The following is an 18,578-nucleotide window of genomic DNA, read 5'->3' as shown; positions in this document are numbered from 1 at the left end:
TACTGATGGTGAAAGGGGGCACATCTGTTGAAGCTGGCAAATCATAGAAAAAATCATAAAAACAACAAAAAAGCATGGAGGAGACAGCTTGTTAAAGACAGCATAAGCTGAAAGTAAATAGCATCTACTTTCTTTTGAAAGCAATGCAAATTGCCAGGGCCTTGTAAGGAAATGCACACTAGCAGCAGGCATGGAGAAATGCTGAGCTCTTACAAATTGGGATGTTCGAATTGTTCCCTGTAATACTGCTGAACACCGAGTTTACATTACAGCATGCAAGACTTATATTCCTGCTTTCCTCTCCTCCTGACAATATTGAGTCCCACAGTTCATCTAATGGTCTGTTGTTGATAAAGGAAATAAGATATCAAACTGCATATGAAATAGGCGATTCAATTTCCTGTCTGTTTACTGTGCCATATATTAATGCAAAGCTACAAGCTTATGGTGTTCATGATATCTTTCCTGAGACTATGTGAATCCCCAGACAAGTAACAATAATAAATAGCTTTTTATCTAACACTATTCTTTGTTACGTATGTAAAAACACTGTAATCCACACAGCAAACATTCTGGCAGATTTAGTTGATCACTACATCATTACCAAATATGAAATGATAACTACATATTATTTCCCTTCCTGGAGGTGACAAATTCTTTCTCTTTCCTTTCGAAAGCTTTCACCCTTCCCCCAAATCAATAAGCGCTTGGTCTTCCTTGACAGTGATGAATGGTCTTGCTCCCACACTGCTGTGATATTGTTTAGTAATAAAGAAGCGCATAGATGGGCATATGAAAAGCATAGTTGAATGAGAGGGTAAAATGAACATCCTCTGACATGGATGGATGACCAGAAACAAGTACCTCGACCATCCATATCAGTGGACGACGATTCTGCTGTGTAAGCCAGGATTCATGCAGGAGGCTCATTCTCATATGGCTATGCTCTAGTACTCACGTGCTTCTGGGATGGTTGTGTACTCCTCACTAGCTGGAGGGCCACAGCCCATTTGTGTGCAGTAATACAGGTAGAACCGATAGCGGCTAACTGGCTCCAGGTCCCTGAGGTGCCATTTATTTGTATCTGGGTTGGTGATGTTCACAGTTAGGAGGGGTCCCACTTCCTCTGTGTTGTTAACTAAAGAGAAAGAAGGAACGCAACTCAGATATGCAAGATACAGGAGTAGTGGACATAGTTGACTGTTCTGTTTAGCTACCAGCTATTTTTGGATATTTTTAAATCTAAATTAAGACTGTATAAAATGGAGTAACTGAGAGTTAATGGCCTTTAATGACCAAGCTGTGGTAGCTTGGTGATGCTATAATATCTTCTGATCTGTAGCTCCAGGCCTTAACCACTGACCCACAATCTACTGGATTCTTCCATCTCATACTAAGATGACCAGATGTAAAACCTCTATGGGATAGTTGGTTGAAAAATGATCTCATTGCACTCACTGGGATTGATTACCACAAACAACAAATGACTCAACCTTCCATGTCACAAGACAAGGACCTTTGACCTCTAGATGGGCTTTAATAATATGTCGCATTCCCATTCCGTACTAGACCCTGTAGAACCATGTAGTGACCTCTCGCATACTAGGCTGATTGATGAAGCTCTTAAAGGGTTTGATGATTACTTGAGAGGAATACAGTATGCTCTGGAAGAAGCCGCTGAGCTGTGCAGAGCTCTGATCTTCCAATAATGTGAATTGTATGGAATATTCCAGAATGATAAAAACTTAATTCATTAAATTAATTAAAATAACATGTGATATGGTAATAATTACACCATGCAATCAGTTAAATCACTACCTCATTATAACGTATGAAATGATAACATACTATTTCCAATCCTGAAGGTGACACATTATTTCTTTTTCCTTTCTAAAGCTTTCACCCTTCCTCAAATCAATAAGCACTTGGTCTTCCTTGACAAAGACAAATATGTATGTGTGTGTGTGTGTGTGTGTGTGTGCAAAAGCCGCAAGTGGAATACACTGGCTACGAAGTGCATTGTATAAGGATTTTATTAATTGTGAGTCTGTACCACTAATAAAACAAATTAACTCTGAAATCCATTACTGCTTTTTGATTAAATGTAGTTACTATAAAATGCATCCACATTTATGGTTAGGCTCAGATCTCATAAAAATTTAACAGAATTAGCATATTAAAGAATACAACCGTTCTTACCTCTTTGGAGGATGTTAAGAGTTGAGACTTTTGAAGAAAGCATGTTTTAACAACCAAACCTATTTTTTAGTTGTAAGTTTTGAGCAGTTTAGTACAGTCCTAAACCTATACAAATACATATCTGCCATCAGTTAGGACCCAAGTTGTACACAGAACTCACGAACATGAATGCAGTTCTACTAATCAAAATTGTTAAATAAGAACAAGATTTTTTGCAATTTTCTATTTGCTTTGTGATGGACTGTATTGATTTCTATCAGTGATCCACCACTATCCTGACCAAAATAAAGTGGATAATAAAGATAAAGGAATGGAAAGGTCACTAAGAAAAGAATTTCATGCTGAAATAGATTATTTCACTTACATACACATGTAATGGATATTTTGTGAAACACAGGGATTCATATTAAAGCAGGTAACACATGATGCAGATAACACATGATGATCCTATGTCTTATTACTGCCAGTCTATGTATCTGTCTCTTTGTGCTTTCAGTGACAGCAGTAACCAGAGAGAAAGTGAATACGTGAACTGGCAGAGTGTGCAACACACACACCCTAGGAGCGTGTACTTAAATGGAGTGAAAGCTGTGAGTTCATGATGGACCCATTTCACTTGGTTTGGTTTTGTTGATTGACTTTTTGACAAGGCGTTGAAAAGCACAGAGTGAATACACACAAACCCAGAGCTCTGCTAGAATTCTGCCTACCTCCTGAGTTCTTCCTCCTCAGCCTCACTTACTCAGTACTACACCAACATAATTCCATAATTTAAGACAAATAGTAGACATTAAATTAAGAATGCCACTGTATACTAGGAGAACAGGCTCAAGTGGTGTATAAATTGCCACAGCATATATTGTTAATGCTGTTCAGCCCTTTCTTAAAGCCAGCACTAAGCAACTGATAAGTGACTAGTCTAGTATATCTCAAGCTGTAATATGTTGTATAGTTCACAGTGTGCTGTGGACCATTTGCTCCCTGCAGACACATTTTTTTTAAACATGCCATTGAAGAGGATGTGAGGGATTTCTGGCCAAGACTGGCCTGAGACATTTTGCTTTGAATATAAAATTACAATTAAAATAGAATTTTCCCTGTGTGATGTGATTGGAGTCCAGTCGATATATATTCTTTTCTCTGTTGTCTTTTCACCTCAATTTCTGCACATCTAATTTACCTTTCTGGCTCCTCGGCTTTAGATTTTTAAGACATTAAATAATATATTTTCTTACTGGCATGGAGTCAAAATAATTTTACCTTATATCTCTGAGAAAGTCTGTTTTTGCCTTTGGCTCATCATCTCATGGAGCTTTGCCCATTTATTTCTTGGAGCTTTGCAGGCATCACCAAATGCAAGTCAGCTGTGTCGTGAACACGGCCGAAATTTTAAGGAGCAATTATTTTTATTTTGGAAAATTGCGCACTTCCAAACAATTTGTAAAACCAGCACAAATATTAAGTATAGTTTTGCTTACGCTAAGATTTACACAAGCTTTAATAAAAGCCAGTATCCTTGGATGTGTCCCGCTATCATGACAGCTACACCAGAGTAGACTTGTGCAGCATTTACTCATTAAATGCATCATCAGCCTGTCAAAGCACGCCTTGAAAGCATCAGACAAGTTCTTTCAGCAAGACTGGTTAATTTGTCTCACAATGAGACATCCCACATCTATTCTCTGAGCGTATAAAGCACTATCTCTAAATATTTTCATGAAACACGCAACAAGCGTGAAATATTGACTGTGTAAAAGCTCAGTGCAGCTAGGCTTAGCCATGGGATGTGTGCGCACTAGCATTTTAAATTCCAGGCTGGTTGTGTGTGCCACATGGACAGCTGGATGCATTATCCCAAACATTTCACACACCGCTTCCTGTGCAGTGACTTCAAAGGGCACACTGAGGCTCTTGCACACACTTCTGATTAAAATGTTCCTCCTTTTAATATGGAGCATGGCACTTAGCCACAGTGATCAGCTGCACCATCAAATACATAAACTAACAAACCCGTCCAGGCTGTGTGTGTTTTATTGCCTGCTATCGAGTACTAAGTGTCCTACTTGATGATCTGTAGTGAGAAAAGGTCATGAGATGAAAAAATGCTAGCTTGATCCCCACCCAAAAAAAAACAAACAAACAGATTAACAGTGGATGAAAGCTATGCAGGGAAATAAGCATGAGAATCCATTTTAGATGCCATTTGTCTTTTCAGCTGTATGTTTTTCTTCAGATTAACATGTCCTCTACCTAAGCGGTCAGTCAACATTGTTTACCCACTAGTGTATAAGCACTACCATATAGGCATTAACATTACGTAAATAACAAATATGAGTAGCAAGCTCCCATAATAACCATAACCAGGTCTGAGTTTGGGTCCAATGTCGGTGACACAACAGTACCTCCTAGTGGTGAAGGCAAGGCCTAGAATTACCGGATATTCAGACAGGCTGCATTAATATTGACATACTTAGCTGGTACTGCAGGACACAGCTGGTAAGAACTCCATTAGCCTCCACTGGAGGAGACCAGCTAAGTGTGAGAGCATGCTTCTGAACATCTGTAGCCCTGAAAAGCGCAGGCTGATCTGGAACTATTGGAGAGAGAATAGATTAGTCAAAAAAAATAAATAAATGCAGCCTGGGTTATAAGAAAGTATGTGATTAATAAAGATTACTTGCAGGTGGTCATAATGTTATGTCTAGTCGGTGTATAGATAGATAGATAGATAGATAGATAGATAGATAGATAGATAGATAGATAGATAGATAGATAGATAGATAGATAGATAGATAGATAGATAGATATTCCTACCTCCCTCTGGAGTTTTAAAAGTGACTGGGTGGCTTCCTGGTCCACTGCCTCTTCCATTGTAGACCATGACAATGAGACTGTATTCAGAGTATGGTCGGAGTGCAGGGATTAGGGCATGATTTCTGTCCCCGGGAAACATGAGTGTATGTTTATCACCATGTATTTTCCTCAAGCTCAAGAGACTGCGTAGACGCCACCACTGAACCTGAAACACAAACTGTGATGTTACAACACATTTCTGTTCTCTCTCACTACACTGTGCTACTAATAACTCCACTGCCAACATGCTTTGAGGATTCTGCTCCTGAATACCACTATGTTAATTAGACAATGTGACAACTATTTTTTAAGGTTTAGACCAAAGGTTCTCAAATTGCTTGATTTACAAATGAGTTAATGAGAGAAATACCTCTTCTGCTTCATTCATTTATTTTACAAATTAATGTTACAAATATCAAAGATAGATTCTGTGAGCTAATATATTGAAATGTTATTGGACATCCCATGCAGGCCAGCCATTTTTAAATTATTTGGGTAAATTTTTTAAACTTTTTTTTAGTAACCCAATATGGTGAGGCAGCAGTTATCTAATAAAAGTAGATGAATTTCCTTGGGCATTCACCTCCACTAAACAAAGCACTGCATCTCATTATTGCACACTTATGTACTACTCTAGACTGAGTACTTACACTAACCAATTTTCCTATTACATTTACTGTTTGAATTTTAAACATTTCTCATTTCGCCTTTTCAAATTCAATTTTCAAATTTTAGAAACCTCTTCAAGATTAGAGTTTTCAATTTGAGATGGTAATTATTAAAAATCACTTCACTACATCAGTGTTTAAACATTGCAATACATGCATTAATCATTCAATATTTTATACTGATTATCCTACACCGGGTCACAGGAAACCTGGAGCTTATCCAAGGGGACTCAGTACCCAAGGCAGGGGACACCCTGGATTACACATCGCAGGACAAAAAAACATTTTTTTAGGACATTTTTCCAATCATCAGCTGTCTGGTTTTGGGGAATCAGTTTCCACTGTAGTTTCAGATTCTAGTTTATTTTTAACAGGAGTGGAAGCAGATGTGGTCTTTCATAAGTATCTCTGAAAATGTACCCTAATACTGTTGTAAACCAGCCCCTCAGCAGAGCATGGAGGCTAAACCCAAGAGAAATAACGACATTTTTTTTATTTATTTATTTGAGTTTATGGAGTGAGCTTGTAGCTGTGACTGTACCACTAGAGAAGGTTTTGGAAGATTCAGTTGTCATGATAGAAGATGCAACCCAGGGTCACACGAGGGATAGTGGGCCTTTAAGTGAGGACTAGTAATCAGAAAGGGCATGGGTGAGGGATTACCTTGTAGCCTCCCAGATGTCCATGCAATTTGTCCTTGTGAACGCGCTTCCAGCTGACCTTCACTACTGTGTTGTTCATCGTCTCCACCGCTACGTCCTCTGGTGCTGCTGATGGGACTGCAGACATGCACACGCACACACACCAAATAACAATGAAAGCCCTATATAAGTATACCAGAGCTACATTAGCTCCTTCAGTGTCAGGATAATGACTGAAAAAGCTCTAGCTGCAGCTATACTATACAGACGGTCATAAAAGTGTGGTGTAATTTCTGAAATGGGATAGGTGGCAGTGCCATTAATAGATATTTGTATGGAGTCATGAATCATTTTTTTCCACCAGGCATAAACACACTCCATTTTCTAAGCACTGAAAATGGGTTTGTATGGTAAAATGCTATTTACTATTTAAAGCCTAAGGAATCCATTCCACTACTTTAACACAGCCTATTGCAGCTAATAAGAGGAGTTTCACTGTAACAACAAAACAGATTTAGCAAACACAGAGAGAGAGAGAGAGAGAGTGATAGTAAGGCAGATACAAGAGACAAGTGAGAGGAACAGAGAGACAACACAAGCTTAAACAATACGTGAGCCGAGATACTATTAGGAGATACTATTACAAACACCAGAAGAAAGCTGAAAGCAAGATGAATAATTTGAGTCGGCTTACAGTGGTTTACAGCCACTGCATTTTATTTTGTCAGTCTGCTGAAGACTACAAAGCCTCATTGTGGGAAAACATCCCCATGTGCACTATTTAAAATCCACAATAAGGCAAAGCAGGCGAATAATTATGTAAAGTGGAGACTGTATTTAATCAGTGGGTTACTCTTCTCTAGGTATGTTGACATTCCTCTGACACATACTTTAGAAGGGGTGTTGACAAATACTGTTAACAAATTATTTTCTATTAGAAAAAAAACACAGAGTTCGACACTCTTTTATAAACCTTCCCTTTTTTGTAAAAAAAAAAATACAGACAAAATATATAAAGCTTGTTTGTACCCATGTGTATAAAAAGGAAAAAAAAGAGTGCCATGTACTTACAGTCTTCCCCTGAAGAGGCGACTATGGTTTCAGGTTCAGGAGCCCAGCCAGCATGGTTCTTGGCTTGGATCTTAATTTCGTAAGGGACAAATGTTGGCGTGTTTTTCACCACGAACGAGTGCCTCTTTACGATTTGCTCCTGCCACTCCTCTTCCACATCCTGTCGCCGGTAGCTCACTTTGTACTCCAAACCGGGCCCATTGTGTTCCATAGGGGACAAGGGCTAGAAAATGATAGAGATGGCTGTGGGTTATTATTGTTTCCATTATGCAAACAAGGTTTAATTAAATTCCAATCAATCTCGCTACATTTGTCAGTGTAAGCAGATGACAAATCAGATTCCATGGAAGTGCTAAACCTGGCAAGTAAAACTATATTTTTTAAGTTCCTGATTCTCAAATCAGGGCCTGTTACACATACGGGGACCATAAACAAATTATTTTTTGTTTTTAATTACATTACAGTGGGGAAATATCTGCTATCAAGTACAACTGCTAGGGTACAGTTGTTATTATTATTTATTTGGCTACTATAATTATAAGCTAAATTGATTGGTCATTGTAATCTAATGCTCAATAATACAAAACAATTAAAATATGTGAGATGTGACTAAAATTTAAATAAAACTTGGAAAATTGTATAAAAAGTGCTTAAAGATTTTATTTTTTTTATCCAGTCTCAATGAATATTTTTATTAATTGGAATTCTAACTGTAAGTTGTGGATTTTATTTATTTTTTGGCTGTCATAATTGCATATATACATAACATAACAATATATATATTATTTAATATTATTTAATATTTATTTAAACGTATTTATTTATAATTATAATTAATTTATTCAAAGATTTAAAGGTTGTCAATATTTCAATTTGTTATTTTGACATTTCAACATAATATTTAACAATATTTAACATATATTTAGCAACATTATGTGATAATAATATATTTACCTCTCAATAAGACACTTTTAAAAATTGTTTTATTTATAAAGTTTTTGATTCAGTTTAGCAATTTTACATGCACTGAGGAAGAAAATTGTAGAAAATTGAGGATGTAGTAAATTCAAAGCAAATAAATGTAAGCATATGTTTTGATGATCATAACATCTGTATTAGTAGTAGTTAGTGTCAGGAAAGGTAAGCTGTAAAGAAACTGTCTAGGCATTACATTAAGAAATGTTGTTAGTTCAGGCTAACCATTTGTCTGCTTGCCTTTGTGTAAGCAACACCAGAAAAAGGTACACAAGCAACAATCAATAGGTTAGAAACCTTTGAAGACATGTTTGTATAATAGAGCATCTAGAGGAATCTCACTGCATGTTTATGAAAGAAAAAAACATAGAACAAGCACAAATAATTGTCATGAAGGTCATAAAGTTCATTCAATTCTCTATAAAGGCACAAGGGCACATTAAAGCAGTGATAGCATTGATATCTCCTAAAAAAAAACCTTGGGCTATAATAGCAAGAAGATGTTTACATGCTGTAGCAATTTCACTGCTGTACCTAGTCCCATAGTCTAGCTTTTCAATGTATTCTACACATAAAATAACTTAACTGTTAGCTTTTTGTTAAAATGGGAAGGGCGTCTGACACCCCTAACAATTGTGTGGCAGCAGAAGACTGAATAAGACAGAATGATCTACAGAAGCATGCTATTAATAATAAGGGAAGCACATAATTCCAAGGCACAGTTCTATTGCATAGCCAGGATGTCAAGTAATAACCTTTCCAAATAAAAAAAAGTCGAAAATACTACTCAATCCTGCCAACTCCTTTCACTTTTTAATGAAAGACTCAGGCTGCTTACAATGAGAACCCTATATATTTGGATCTGTTTCACAAAGGCCTTTGTTCGCTACTGTAAAATGATGGCGATGACATTTTTCTATGCAAACCATTTTTCTTGGAATAAAACTAATAGGAGCCAAAAAACTGATAACATTTGTTTGTTCTCATCTTCTACTCTGAGGGAATAGAACTGCAGTTCAGCACTTTGAAATTTAGCTGCTCTTGAAAGAATTTCATAATAGAACACATGGCCTCCTACCTTCCAGTTGATATCCATTTCGTGTGGCAAATGAGCTTCTATTTTGATGTTTTCAGGGTTCTTGTCAGGTGCTTTTGAGGGAGCAGAAATATGGATTTTGTCAGCAGTGAAATTTGTAGTGCAGAAGAGAGCCAGAGAGGGAGAGAAAGGGAAAAAAACAGGGAGAGAAGGAACAAAAAGAGAACAATGGCCTGTGAAATTCATGTAGAAGGGAGCATAGGTTTAACAAATAGAGGAAATCAATTAACTCACTGTTCTGAATATTTGAAAGTTTCATGCATTTTAAAGCAATGTGTTTGAATGTGTGAAAGCAATGCATTGGGTCTTGTGGCTGTAGAAAAATTAATTTTTGATAAAGAGAGAGAGAAACGAAGGAGATAATACAGACCTGAGGCTGGGGTTTTATATCTGTCGCTGGCTCTACTAGGTTGTCCTCTTCCCACCTCATTCACTGCTGAGACACGGAAGCTGTAGTCTGCATGCCCGTGGAGCTTCAGCAGAGCTGAGTGGTGATTTCCAGGCACTCGCACCAGCTCCTTCCACCTGCCAGGCTCCCACTGGTTCTCCTCATATTCAATGATGAACTCTGGATTTGAAAGTAAAAATGGATGATCTAACAGTAGTTCAGAAAATGATGATACAGCTACAGAAATAATGGAATATTGCAGATCATAACAGAAAATGTAATATGTTGACACTTGTTTTATTGTTAGAATTAAATATAGGCTACAAGTAATTTGTTTTCGATAAAGCATACATTTCCAAATATGTCTCACGTTACCTATTTAATAAAGTACATAGATTTTCCAATGCTAGAGAATTTTCATTGCACAGACTTTTTGATGTTTTACCAAAATTTCTTCCTTGAAAGGGATGTGGTGAATCCAGAGCTTTGTTTTAAAATATGTACAACATGAACATGCAGTAAAATCAATTTTTTGTTTTGCACCAAGTATAGATTCATGTCATGTGTTCCGTGTGTATACTGATACACAAACCATTGCAGGTCAAGGGGGACCTTATTACCTGTGGTAGTGCTGTTATGATCATCTCCAGGGATCCATTTAAGTTTCACTGTCCTGTTTTTGCGTTCAGCGAGAACCAGACCTTGTGGGGCGTCCGGTACATCTGACACAAACAACGGCACAAAAACATAGTTATGATTGATGGCTGAGATCTCCCTGTTTGCTTGATAACAATGGATGTCCTTTTAATTTACTTTTTAATTTGATTGTACAAATGTATCACTTATTCACTTAATTTATTAGTCATATAAACTATATTTACACACATGCAAATACACACTTGCACATATACACACACACACACCCATTACATATTTTAGAAGCCTACTGATGGTGCATCCACATGCAATGCTGCTCTCCTTTGACTCTTGTCACTCACCCAGTACTGCAAGCAGGGCCATGGCTCTGTCCTGATCTACTGGACTTTTGGCCACACACATATATATACCCTGGTCACTGAAGCTCACATTGACAATCTGCAGCATCTCTCCATCAATAAAATAGCTGTCAAAAACCAGACAAGAGCAATGCATTGAATAGGGAGACTTCCAGGTCATTCAATCACCACAATGATCAAAAAGTGCAGCTCTCGAGCCTTTTACCCAGTGCTTTCACTGTCATTGAGAGTGATGCCGTCTTTCTTCCAGATCATCTCATAATCCTCACTGAAGGATGGATCAACTTCAGCCTGACATGAGAACTGAACTGTGGTTCCTACCAAAACACGCTGGTCCCGAGGAGAATTCACAATCTTAGTGGGAGCTGAAAAAGAATTGCTATTTTAGCAAGTTTTGGGTCATTAAAAAAATAAATAAATATATATATATATATATATATATATATATATATATATATATATATATATATATATATATATATATATATATATATATATATACTGCTCAAAAAAAATTGAAAACACTGAACACTTTGAAAACACATCAGATCTCAATGTGGAAAAATATCATGCTGGATATCTAGACTGGTTAATGTGTTAGGAATGAAAGGATGCTACAATTTTCAATTTGAAATGAAAATTATCAGGGTATTACCAGGGCATCACTGAGCTCCTGGACAGTATGAAGTGCAACCTGATGGTATTGGATGGATTGAAACATAATGTCCCAGAGGTGTTCTATTGGATTTAGGTCAGGCAAGTGTGGGGGCCATTCAATATTATCAATTCCTTCATCCTCCAGGAACTGCCTGCATACTCTCGCCAAATGAGGCCGGGCATTTTCGTGCAACAGGAGGAACCCAGGACCTACTGCACCAGGAAAAACAGCAAACCTTCTAGCAATGACACGTATTGATGTGCCATCCTGGAGGAGTTGGACTGCCTGTGCAACCTCTGTAGGGTCCAGGTATCGCCTCATGCTACCAGTATTGACACTGACCATAGCCAAATTGTATTATATTATTTAGTATGTTATGTTATCAAACAACAAACCAAAGCTTCTCCTGCACATCAACTTACAATTTTCCCTACCAGAATGAAGAAAATCACTCTGGACTTTATTGACATGCTTAGTGCAACCTACCAAAACCAAAAGGCTCAGAAACATATCTATATTGTAAATCTATACAACTTGGTTCACAATTAATTTGCCTACCAAACATCAGTGCAAGCAGTGCATCAGGCAGCCTTGAAGACTATACATTTCTTTCCAAATTTACTCTGCAGTTCAGTGTCAGGGGTAAAATGAACTACTTCTCCTGTCATGATTACTAATCTGAGTTTAATTTCCTGTGCTAGATAATACGTCCCCTAACCCCTTACATAATGAAAGAAACTGCATTTAATTATCCTTACACAAGTCAGTCTCCAACTTGTTACTGATAGCTTTCATTCAATGTTATTCATTAATTATTTGTTTCAAAATTATTAGGTTCAAAATTAGAATAGGAGGGGACTTGTGAAAAGACACCAGATCTCACCTTTAACTTCCAGCATGGCAGTGATGGCCAATTTGCCTTCAGAGTTTTCAGTGACACATGTGTACTCGCCATCATCCTCCTCATTCACGCTGTGGATCTCCAGTGACCCATTTGCATGTATGGAGAACCTTGTTCCCTCAAGGGCATTAGCACTGTCATCCTTGCTCCTGAAAACAAACAAACAAATAAATAAACTCTATGCACATACTTTTAGGCTCATTCAGTTTTTGAACATTTGTGATTTGTGTTCCAAATTAGTATATATATATTTATTTCTTCCTAATGCTAATTTGTTTATTAATTAGGAAAATTTGCATTTGTTGTATTTGATTGCTTATTACCTATGGCCAATTATTACTAACCTCATTGCCCTTTTTATTAATTTCTATGTACATTTCTAATTAGAAACTTACCATAGCCTTATGGTAAATAGTAGTTATCCAGCCATCCATTCATCCATCTATCCATCCATTTACCATACTGATGTATTCTACACTGGATCACAGGAAGCATATCCCAGTGCCAACCCGTTCACACATTAAGAGATCAGCTTCTAGCACACACAGTCATTGGACTGAGGGAGGAAACTAGAGTACCTAAACTAGTAACTAAATCCTGCAAACTGCAATTTTTGCTAATGTTAAGTATTCTCTCATAGGAGAAAGTACATTTGCTGTCAGTTTTGTTAAAAATTAGAGTGCTATTTGGATCCTGTTTCTTTAAAGTGGATAATAACATGTACTCACATTTACACAAAACAGCTGAATTCCCTAGAGCCTAAGTCTGCATGTGTTTAATAACGTACTACACACACACACATAGACACACAACCTCACAACTACAATTTTTGACAGATTGTCATCACAATCGTCATAACTACTGCCTAAGACTGATTACCTCAAAAATTTCCCCTGCCGCATCTATGAACCAGAAAGTGTGCTGTCTTGGTTGATACATTCCCATCTTGAAAAACATGGCTGCATTCCCCACTGATAAAATACATGCATTGTACAAAGATGAATGTGACCACTGCTCTACCCCATCTTGAGGCACCAAATAAAGTGACTCGTAATACCTAACGCAGTCTCTCTTTTTGACTTCTTGACTGTGTTGAGTTTTCTGATCATGAACTTTGCTCACCAGATAATAGCTGAGGGTGGTGAGCTGAACACCCTGCAGTGCATGATCACTCGCTTTCCCACCACAGCTGAATACTGAAGATTATCTTCTGTCAAGATCAGTGGTCTCAGGTCTGTAAAAAGAAAAAAAAACACATTTTGTGTTTAATTATTAATTTTCATTTAGACCAAAATATCCCATTTACAAATTGTTGTAAAAGTAGAAAAATATGAATACTAATTATTCACAATTAATTATGCACTATTAACTAGTGTTTTCTCAATTTCTCAAATAACATAACATTAAAAGAATCATACTGATTATCTTTCTGATTATGTTTCTTCTTACCATTCTTCTTCTGCTACAAGCTGACAAACAATGTAAAATGACAGATCCAAAACAAGATCCAAAACAAAAATGATCTTTGTCCCTGTCCTATGACCTTCATATCTTATATACCTTTGAATACCCAGATGGATGACAGCCTTGCACAGCTTTCACATGCAACAAAGGAACTGCAACTTGTTGACTAAGGAAAGTGAATGCATGTGCGCAACACTTACAGTACTTCAGAGAAGAATACCATGCCAAAATAGTGCATTGCACCCCATATCACAAAGATATAGACTAGATGTAAATGTCTAGATCAGGTTCCACAATCTTTTAGGGTACCAGAAAGGCACGTATCAAGACTCATTTCAGTTCTGCCATCTAGGTGGTAGAATGAACTTTCCCTGATGTCTGACAAGCTGAGTCACTGGCTGTCTTTAAACTACATCTACATCTCTACCAGAGTCTGAAACGTATGTAAATACATCAATTCTATAAAAGTACCATAAAATGACATCTATATCATGAAATTACCAGCTTCTTTGTCCACAAAATGCCATTCTTCTGTTCATCATGGATTGTTTGTCTTTATTACTTGTTTAATCACTCTATATAGGAGCATAGCTAGCAAACAGTACAAAATATGTGTGCTACCATGTCCCCACATAGCTAATGCCTGTTTTTTTTTTTCAAGGTGATGGGAGTCAGGCATCTGTGCCCTGAGGCTCGGGCCTTGCATGTGCTAAGGTGGCATGTTTGCTCCAGTCATGGGGTTTGCAGGTTGACAGGTGGAAACTGAGCTTAATATGGGTATTTCCCATATATTTGCAATCTCCACCAACAAGGAGGACTCTTTTCTAGATTCAGAACCTTCCTCTGTGATCTCTTTTGATCTAAACAGGGGCCCATTGCTGTCTGTATTAGGCTCTGAAGAGTTAGATGTGGGCATGCATGTGGATGCATCAGCAGAGCATCTTTCTCAATTCTCAGTAACTATTATGCGGCAGCAGGTCAGACTGATGTATCCCTGCACACCATTGCGGTTCTGCAGGTTTACTAGGCTGACTTGCTCACGGACCCTAATCAGACCCAAGTTAAAGAACTCTGGCAGTCCACAGATTTAGTCCTCCATGCCACTAAGCAAATGGCCTGTGCTATTGGCTGTTCCATGGCTTCTATGTTTGTCATGGAGAGGCAACTCTGGCTCACCCATACTTGGATAAAGGAAAAAGACAATGTCTTCTGAGTGGAAATGTACTTATTCGCCTTGAGGAGTAGACACACTGTCCCCTCTGGTTCAGATGGGATGATGTTCTTTGGTTTGCAAGCCTCACCCTTTTTCCTCAAAATAACAATGGTGAATATGGACGAACTGCTTAATATAACTAACTGCATTCCTCTAAAGGAGAAAAAAATAAATCTGCTTCCTGAGTGGCATAATGTTTACATGCTCCCATGGTATTTATACTTGTGTACTATTGAATGTGGTACCCTCAGGCACTTGGAAATTGCTCTCATGGATAAACCAGTCCTCTGAAAATCCTTTCCTGAGCTCTTGGATGCTTTCTTTTGATATTCCCATGATGTCAGGCAAAGAGGCACTAAGTTTAAAGTTAGGCCTTAAAATAAATCTACAGGTATGAGAAGCTAATTAACTAATTGTATAAAGGCTTTATTTTCTGGAATTTTCCAAGTGGATTAAAAGCACAGTAAACCTGTGTATGTAAACTTCTGACCCCCTGGAATAGTCAATTGAAAGTGAAATAATCTGTCTGTATTGTGAGCATAATGACTTTTGTTATGCACAAAGCAGATGTCCTAGTATGCTAATATGAAATCTATGGAGTTTTAATGACATGAGTGCATGTAAACTTCTGACTTCAACTATATCTATAGAAGAAATAATATAGTAATATTTAGTATATTCCACTAGGATGCCCACAAGGAAAAGGTGTTTTCTTTAACAGTCATTTGAAATTGGTGAAAAAAGGTAAGCAATTAATATTTATCTGCTGGTAATGTGACATGGTTTTACACAAAGGAAAACCACTAGGACTCTGTTGTCTTGCACTAAAATTGACTTTCTGTTGCTCAGTCAAGACACCAGTATCTGACCCCTCGACCCTGAAATCCTACCATGTGTCTCTGTCAAAGGAGTGATCTGTTGTATCTCTCACATACAATAGATGTTCTGGCCATTTCCTATCTCCTTCTTTCTTGCCTTTTAAAAAAATGATATATATTTTTTTATTTCATCAGATGAAAGATGCTCTGCTTATCACGTCTGAATGGGAGTGGGAAGGGGGGCATGTTAGCATATAAAAGAAGCTCATTTCCACAGGAGGAAGCAAAGGGAAATGAGTCTCTATGTGGCCCACCCTTAAGGATACAAGCTGTGTGTGTGTGTGTGTGTGTGTGTGTGTGTTACACACTCCTCGCACACAATACAACATTGCTGGCCTCAGAGATCTATTTATGCATAGATCTACACCACAAAGAAGCAGATGTTTATTATTTGGTCCAGAATCATTGTGACCATTTTATGTGTTTCTATTCATATGTAGTGAAAATAATCCTTTAAAAATATTTTAATTAATAAGGCCTCTGTAATGTTCTTATTGAGTAATTTCGCTGCACTCCAATTGTATTACTGTATGCAGGGACGATTCTAGGATTTTCATTTAAGGGGGGCTCAGCCCCCAATGAGGGTATAATAGTAAAAAATAAAAATAAATAAATAAAATAAACGTTTAACTAACAGGGTAGGATGGTAAACTTATTGCAGCATTCCACTGTATTGCATAGATGTGTATAACATTTGAGTCTTCCTGATCTCACACACACACTTGTCCTCTGATCCTCGCTCTGCGACACCACGGTCTGCGGATTGAAGAACGCGCTGAAAGCTGTGGAGGAGCTGAAGTCTGCCGCCGTTTCCATATGAAATTTAAAGGGGACTGAGGCGATCTCGAATTTGTGTACAGTTTATGGAGAATCCCAGAATTTTTAGGGGGGCTGAGTAGAAATGTTAGGGGGGCTAAAGCTGATTTTGTCTCATTAATCTGTCATGCGCGCTAACATGTTGGATTATGGATTCATGAAGTGCCCACTCTAGGGTAAATTAAATAATTTAAGTAGGATCATCTTGATTTAGTCCCATATTTGCTGGTAATAATGAATATATGTATTTATTACCAATTTTTGGTAATAAATAGAACAATAGATTTTTATAATTTTTATAAACCTGTATAATATATATTAAATCTACCATGTGGTCTGATCATAATCATGAAAACAAAAGGTTGCCATAGAAACACAATCTTTTTTTACTCTCTCAAAGGGAGAAATCTTACGGATCATTGCATTCATTCAGTATACTGCAAGGTCTTTTTATTTAACGTATGTCAGGTTAGCATCATATCCTCATATATCTAGTGTGGTATGCACTGAATTTTAAAATCCACATTCATTTTCAATATAAATAAACCAATGAAAAGGGTTTTCTTCAGCAGATTTTCAGATGGAGGCTTTACTCACTCATGATCATGATGTTAGCATTGGCCAGTAGCGTTCCGTGTCTGTTGGAAGCTTCACACTGATAAACTGCGCTGTCACTGGGGCTGGCGTTGTGGATCATGATGGTGTCATCATACACTTTTCTGTTGGTTGCTGGAACCTCTGAAACAGATGCAAAATCAGCAGTGGCTTACAGCAATCTTATTTGTTTATTTATTTGTTTACAGATATTTATGGGAACTGTTCTTTTATACAACGATTTTTTGAGACCTAAATAAACCATCTTATGTATGTAAAGAATAAACTGTGCTTTATGTAATTAATTCACATCAAGTTAGTAACAGTACAACACTTCACACCACCCAAAAATGTATTATTTTCCAATAAAAAGGCTTACTGCATTGCTTCATTCCTCTTATACTATAACAATTTGCTAATGCCACAACTTGGTTCATATTAATTAAACAATGACAGATTGCATCAACATCTGTTTATAGTTACATTCATTTAAAACAATTAAAAACAATCCTGTTATTATGTACATTATAACAAATATAAATAGGTGATCCCTCACATTCTCCTGAAATTAATGAGACAGAAACAATGTAGCTTGTTAATGAGAAATCTTAAATGCTCACTCCTAAAGTCTCATGGTAAAAAACATATTCAACACTCTTTCAAAAAGTGTTAAATTAGACAATTTTCATTGTTTTTCTGGAGTTAAAACCACAATGTTTTAGAAAATGAGCATTGGTTAATACCTGTGATTTGAAGTTGGTAGTATTGTGGGAACTACTCTTTCTTGAAAAATCATATTGAGAAATTCAGCAGCACTGTTGTTTAATGTTCAGGTATACACTAGAAATCTGCTTTTAACCTAAACCTGAGTCATACTGGCCACACAACTGCATACTAAGTATTGAATTCATAAAAAACACATCCTGCCTACATGGCTTGAATCAGAGAATCATACCACTAAGAGGGCGCCCATTCACCATCCATGACACAGTGGGAACTGGGTTGCCATATGCAGCACATCTGATGACAACATCAGCTCCAATGACATTCAACTGACCCTTGGGTTCAATATTCCACTTAGGAGGCTCTGTTACAAAAGAACAACCATAAAGATACACACAATTTAATGACAAGCCTGGCAGCTCCA

At 37.3% G+C, this 18,578-nt stretch overlaps 1 protein-coding gene across 9 annotated transcripts in view; it reads right to left on the bottom strand.

Moving 5' to 3' along the window:
• Positions 1 to 18,578, bottom strand: part of chl1b (cell adhesion molecule L1-like b) — a 77,939-nt gene that overhangs the window by 9,546 nt on the left and 49,815 nt on the right. For all 9 annotated transcript variants that reach the window (XM_058402660.1, XM_058402661.1, XM_058402659.1 and 6 more), the window contains 14 exons: positions 18,387 to 18,518; positions 17,435 to 17,575; positions 13,589 to 13,700; positions 12,449 to 12,615; positions 11,113 to 11,272; positions 10,890 to 11,014; positions 10,512 to 10,613; positions 9,874 to 10,071; positions 9,486 to 9,556; positions 7,433 to 7,655; positions 6,384 to 6,499; positions 5,014 to 5,218; positions 4,670 to 4,792; positions 959 to 1,138 (listed from right to left, as the gene is read on the bottom strand). In XM_058402660.1, the coding sequence (XP_058258643.1) occupies positions 959 to 1,138; positions 4,670 to 4,792; positions 5,014 to 5,218; positions 6,384 to 6,499; positions 7,433 to 7,655; positions 9,486 to 9,556; positions 9,874 to 10,071; positions 10,512 to 10,613; positions 10,890 to 11,014; positions 11,113 to 11,272; positions 12,449 to 12,615; positions 13,589 to 13,700; positions 17,435 to 17,575; positions 18,387 to 18,518 (2,055 nt within the window). The remainder of the gene's footprint in view (positions 1 to 958; positions 1,139 to 4,669; positions 4,793 to 5,013; positions 5,219 to 6,383; positions 6,500 to 7,432; positions 7,656 to 9,485; positions 9,557 to 9,873; positions 10,072 to 10,511; positions 10,614 to 10,889; positions 11,015 to 11,112; positions 11,273 to 12,448; positions 12,616 to 13,588; positions 13,701 to 17,434; positions 17,576 to 18,386; positions 18,519 to 18,578) is intronic.

The sequence above is a fragment of the Hemibagrus wyckioides genome, linkage group LG11, assembly GCF_019097595.1.
Source record: "Hemibagrus wyckioides isolate EC202008001 linkage group LG11, SWU_Hwy_1.0, whole genome shotgun sequence".
Lineage (NCBI taxonomy): Eukaryota > Metazoa > Chordata > Actinopteri > Siluriformes > Bagridae > Hemibagrus > Hemibagrus wyckioides.
The sequence above is the reverse complement of the archived record's forward strand: the minus strand, read 5'-3'. Positions and strand labels throughout refer to the sequence as shown.